The following is a 4,897-nucleotide window of genomic DNA, read 5'->3' as shown; positions in this document are numbered from 1 at the left end:
GGGGGATTGTGCATATGTTGGTGCATGGAGCAGCAAAACAGCCGGGAGAGAACAGAGGGAGCAATTGGAGATAAGGATGTGGGCATATGTTAGTTTGTTGTAATGCAGTGTGATTCAGGGTGAGGAGCGAGGGAAGGCAGGAATAAAAGGGAATTTGATTAGGGATTCTCTCTATGGAGAGGCCCTCAGCCTCCGAGCTGTTAGACAGAAATGATCGGCAAAGTGGCAACTTCTACCCTGACAGCACTGGGCTTTCCTCCACATGCCCCGACAGTAAGAGACGAGTGGATGCAAGGGCAAACTTAGCAACTGGACTGGGCTGCAGAGTGAGAGCTACTCCAACTCGACCTCCTTTGACAATCAAGAGTGGTTTATTTGAGCAAATAATGGCTATGGTTAAATATTCTAGATGACTGTGTGGTGTTAGCTGTGGAGGACCGATTTCAAACTCATTTTTAATTTAATGGTATGGAGACTTTCAAATGGGATTTTTTTTTTTCTATTTTTGAAAAGGTTCTGTCTCTGGGATTGCAATACCTGTGTTCCACCAGTAGGTGTATGGAACGTTGGTGTTGATCACATTGAAGGAGATCCTGAATCAAGTTGTTTTTTGTTTTTTGTTTTACATAATTTTTTATTTTCCTCTCAGCCAATAACTTTTTCAACTTACTAACCTCATTATGAGTTTAATGAGTCAACAACAGTGTTTTGGGGATTCTAGTGTAGAAAGTGAGAGTCGACTCTCAAGATGTCATCATTTTCATTTTTAATAATCACAGGATATTCAATTCACATGAATACATCGCAGACAGTTTTTAAAAAATATATTTGCCATTCGTCCCCAAAACGTCCGGTGAGAACAGAGTAAAACGTCTCTGTTTTGCAAATTATCCCCATCGCTGCGGGACAGATCCGGCATTTGTCAATGCATCGTTTAATTTGTTCGAGTTTGTAAAGTAAAAAAATAAGAAAAAAATCACCTCTTTACCTTCACACTGTATGTTTTTTTTTCCTGCAAATGAAGACAGGAAAGAGGGTGAGGATGACGTTGAAGCTGAAACTGAAGCAACGTTCATCTCCGAAGCTGAACGGTCGCCGGCCGTTACACACGAGCCTTTAAGTTCTCCTTTGGAAGGTGCGAAACGTAGTTTAGCCATAGATAGAGGAACCGAGTAGCTTTTCCTTTTTACTGTAAAAACAAGTAGTGGAAGCCTAACCCCATAATGTCACTTCAGTCCTGTCTAGTGTACACCAGCAGACATGTAGTTCTAGTTACACCAACAGTTGCACACACTGCAGAAAGAAAAAAAAATGTGTCTTTGTTATTTAGTCCTAAAACAGCAAACCTACCTTTGCATGAAGGTCACACCAACAGAAGCCAAATGCTTTTGTGATTTTGCAACAATAAAATGCTTAAGGCTATTTTTTTCCTTTTTAGCTCCCTTGTCTTTAAGATTCTGACACTTACTTCACCAATATTTCTTAAAGGAGTGCTTCAGTATTTTGGGAAGCATTCGTCTCTCTGTCAGAGAGCTGGAATAGATGATTGACAGCGCTCTCATGTCTGTTTCTCAGATATGATGCAGCAGACAGCAGCTGTTTAGCTCATCCAGAGACTGAAAACAACAGAAAGCAACAACCCTGGCCTACAAGACAATGATACACCTTAAGTTAACCTTTCCTTGTTTTGCAGTCAATCTGAAACGTATTATGGAAACGACGAGGACGTGCTTGTTGGCTTGGCACTGCCACAGCTTGGAGAAATTGTTGACTGCACAACAACTCCTAGGAGTATAGTTTGTAGAGATTTCATTCGAGATCATTGGAGTAAGTTAAAACTGAGCTCCAGAGGTTTTAAATTTCAGTCCTTGGTCATACTTGTTGATTAGCTTACAAAGAAATATGTTCTCAATTTTGTACAAGTGACAGTGCCAGAAGTTTGAAAACACTCATGGCCATACATGTCATATTTTTTCTCAAGGTGAAATTATTACACCATGATTTTATGAACAAGAACTGACTTCATACATTTGAGTTTGTGAAGTCTCTCCAATCAACACAGGGTCATAATTTATGGATGCCAGCTAGAATCTACTCCCATCCTATTAGTCTTTGGTTTATTGCAACTTGGGAAGTTGCAGAGAAACCCCTATTTTTTGTAGCCATCATAATTCTCTCTTAACAGACATGGTAGTGTTCCTTTAAATTATTTGGCTTCCTGGAACAGACCTGGCTTTCAAGAATAGTCCATAAATTCACTTGTTTTCCCGTTTGGCGCTTTCCAGGGATAACATGTTAATCTGCTTTATCAATTCCTAAACCAGCTTTGATGTGTGTTCGGGTACATGGTCCTGTTGGATCACCCAATATCACCAGAACTGTCACACACACACGCCCACACACACACACAGACGAAAAGGAATTGCTTTGGATGCTCCAAAACAATCCAAGCAAATCAGAGATTCAATCCTAACTAAGATGTTGGAGCACCTTTCTTGTTGGGGGATGAAAAAGTGGCAAACTTATGGAATAAAAATCATCACACAAGACTTGAATCTTCTCTGCTCCAATCAGACCAACCGGGAGGAGATTTATTCAGCACGTCTACGTAAACATTACAAATTCCACAATTACAGCAAATCTTCCACAAAGCTCAAACTCTTTAATGGTTACATGACCTTTTACAGGACTTCATACCTATTGGGGTCCATCCACAGCCGGGATATTTCAAAGCCGACTGTAACAGCTTACAGCTCTTTAAGAGTTTCTGTCTCCGAAATTCACTCTGATGACTTTAAGCTGTGATGAGTGAAAACATAAGGAGGCAAATTGATTATGTGGACTGATTAATTTTTAACTGGCTAGTTACCTGAGACATCAAGATATACACAGTAACATTTCCTTTTTACTACATTTTAATATATGCAGTAAATTGTAACAATCTGCTGATTTAAGTTTGGGAGTAGGTAAAAAAAAATATGCGTGGGTAGGTTTTCCAAAGTGGAAAACTGAATTTCTTCTTCTGAAGTTTCTCTTTATTTAGTCCTGATAGTGCAGCAGAGTCTAAGGAGCCTCTTCTAGTGTCTGCATACACAAAAACAACGCCCAGAAGGAAGCCAGCTATTGAAAATTAAGACTTTTTTTCTGTCCAACATATCTGACCACCTCAATAAGTGACATGATTTTTTCTTCTTCTGGATGTTTAAATGATGCAGTCAAATTGCAGCAGGAACTTCCTACACATCTGTGACAAATCCAATGTGCGCCCCTGTGGACGTGCTTATAGACTCTGACAGTCGGGGTGTTTGTGTCAGTGTAGGAATCATACATAATTCATCCTCCAACTTACTGGAGGTCTTAGGCTGAACATTGACCGTTTCTCAGGCTATTTATATCCCTGACATTAATGTTGGATGTGGATTGTCCTGTCTTGAAAGCTGGGTTGTCAAAGTGTTGTGGATATTCAGACTTTATTTGTTCTGACTGACTGATCTGAAACAACCCCCGGAGAGACGGGGAAAGTTTCTGTCAGCTGCCTCGATGTACAGTAAAGTGGTCTTTAAAGCCCTTAAAGCCCAGCTTGCCTTCATTCTAAATTAAAACCTGCCATCTTGGTAAGCAGCTGCACCTTTAAGGCCGTGCCAAAACGGAAGTCAAAACGTGGGATGCGCTTGGATTTTCACGTCATCTGACTTTTTCTGGTCTTGAAGGAATCCATTAAGCGTGGGCATTTTGAACAACGCAGCAGTTTTTGTTGTTTGGCTGACATCAGGAGGAAACTCAAAAGAGCTCAATGATTAGCAATGACTCAGGAGATTCTGACAGGAGCTTCGACTGAGGGGCTCGAGAGCCTTTGAAAGTTCATCATGAAGGGCGTCGGCTAACGATAACGTGCACGGTTCAGTTAAACTCGAGCGAAACAGGAACATTGTCTGATCTTAAACTGCCTACAGAGTGTTTCCTTTTTAGTTGTATGTTTTTGCTGTACCTTTGCAACCTTAATTCAAATATCACATATTGATTTAATGATTCAGCACCTTTCTGTGTGGAGATTGCATGTACTGTGTGCTGTGCATGCATGGGTTTTTGATGGCTTTCTCTCACAGTCAAAAACGTGAATGTTAGTTTAAGGAGCCTCTCTAGTTGCCCCTTATAGAAAACTTATGAAAACTAAAGTTTGTATTTGTATTCAGACCCCTTTACTTTGATATGCCTAAATAAAATCCAAGGCATTCTGTTAGTTTCGATGTGCGGTGCCATGTAGAAGCTCTGCAAACATGGGGGAAAAGGTAGGAAATTTAGAGTTTTCAGACAAAATACTGTTTTGGACAGAACAGCTCCTGCATGAAACATTGTGGTGGCAGCATGATGCTGAGGGATTTTCTTCAACTGGGATAGCAAAAAGCCAGAGGACGTGTTTCATGACCCCAAACTTACGGCTGCAGCTGCATTTAGGCCGAAGCATGTTAGTTTTCAGTCAAAGTTAAGCTCCAAGTCCAACTGAGAATCTGGAAGATCTGGAAACTGATGTTCACAGGCACTCCCAGTTTGACTCAGGTTGTGTAACAGACAAAAAAGACATATTTAAAAATATGGATATGTATGCTCAGAGAGTAAAAAAAAAAAAAAAAAGGGAAGTTGATTCTAGAAACATACATGCTACTAAATGACTGTATTTAATATAAGTAGCTCAAAGGGTTTGGCTGTCCTTCTGGGACACCATAATGAAAAATCCTATCCAACAGCAACTGCTGCCTTTAAAAAAATCTTAGGCTTAGAGGAGTGTATTTAGGTTTTAGCCTGACCCTGTTGTATGTAAACCCTGTTTTTGTGTGTAGGTGTGCGTGCATGTGAGAGAGGGTGTGTGTGTGTGTGTGTGTGTGTGTGTGTGTGTGTG

At 40.4% G+C, this 4,897-nt stretch overlaps 1 protein-coding gene across 9 annotated transcripts in view; it reads left to right on the top strand.

Annotated features, from left to right (window-relative positions):
* LOC103473424 (sarcoplasmic reticulum histidine-rich calcium-binding protein-like) overlaps positions 1 to 4,897 on the top strand; it is a 23,465-nt gene that overhangs the window by 3,516 nt on the left and 15,052 nt on the right. For all 9 annotated transcript variants that reach the window (XM_008423660.2, XM_017307916.1, XM_008423664.2 and 6 more), the window contains exon 3: positions 1,025 to 1,135. In XM_008423660.2, coding sequence (XP_008421882.1) covers positions 1,025 to 1,135 — 111 coding nt within the window. The remainder of the gene's footprint in view (positions 1 to 1,024; positions 1,136 to 4,897) is intronic.

This window comes from Poecilia reticulata, linkage group LG12, assembly GCF_000633615.1.
Source record: "Poecilia reticulata strain Guanapo linkage group LG12, Guppy_female_1.0+MT, whole genome shotgun sequence".
Lineage (NCBI taxonomy): Eukaryota > Metazoa > Chordata > Actinopteri > Cyprinodontiformes > Poeciliidae > Poecilia > Poecilia reticulata.
The sequence above is the reverse complement of the archived record's forward strand: the minus strand, read 5'-3'. Positions and strand labels throughout refer to the sequence as shown.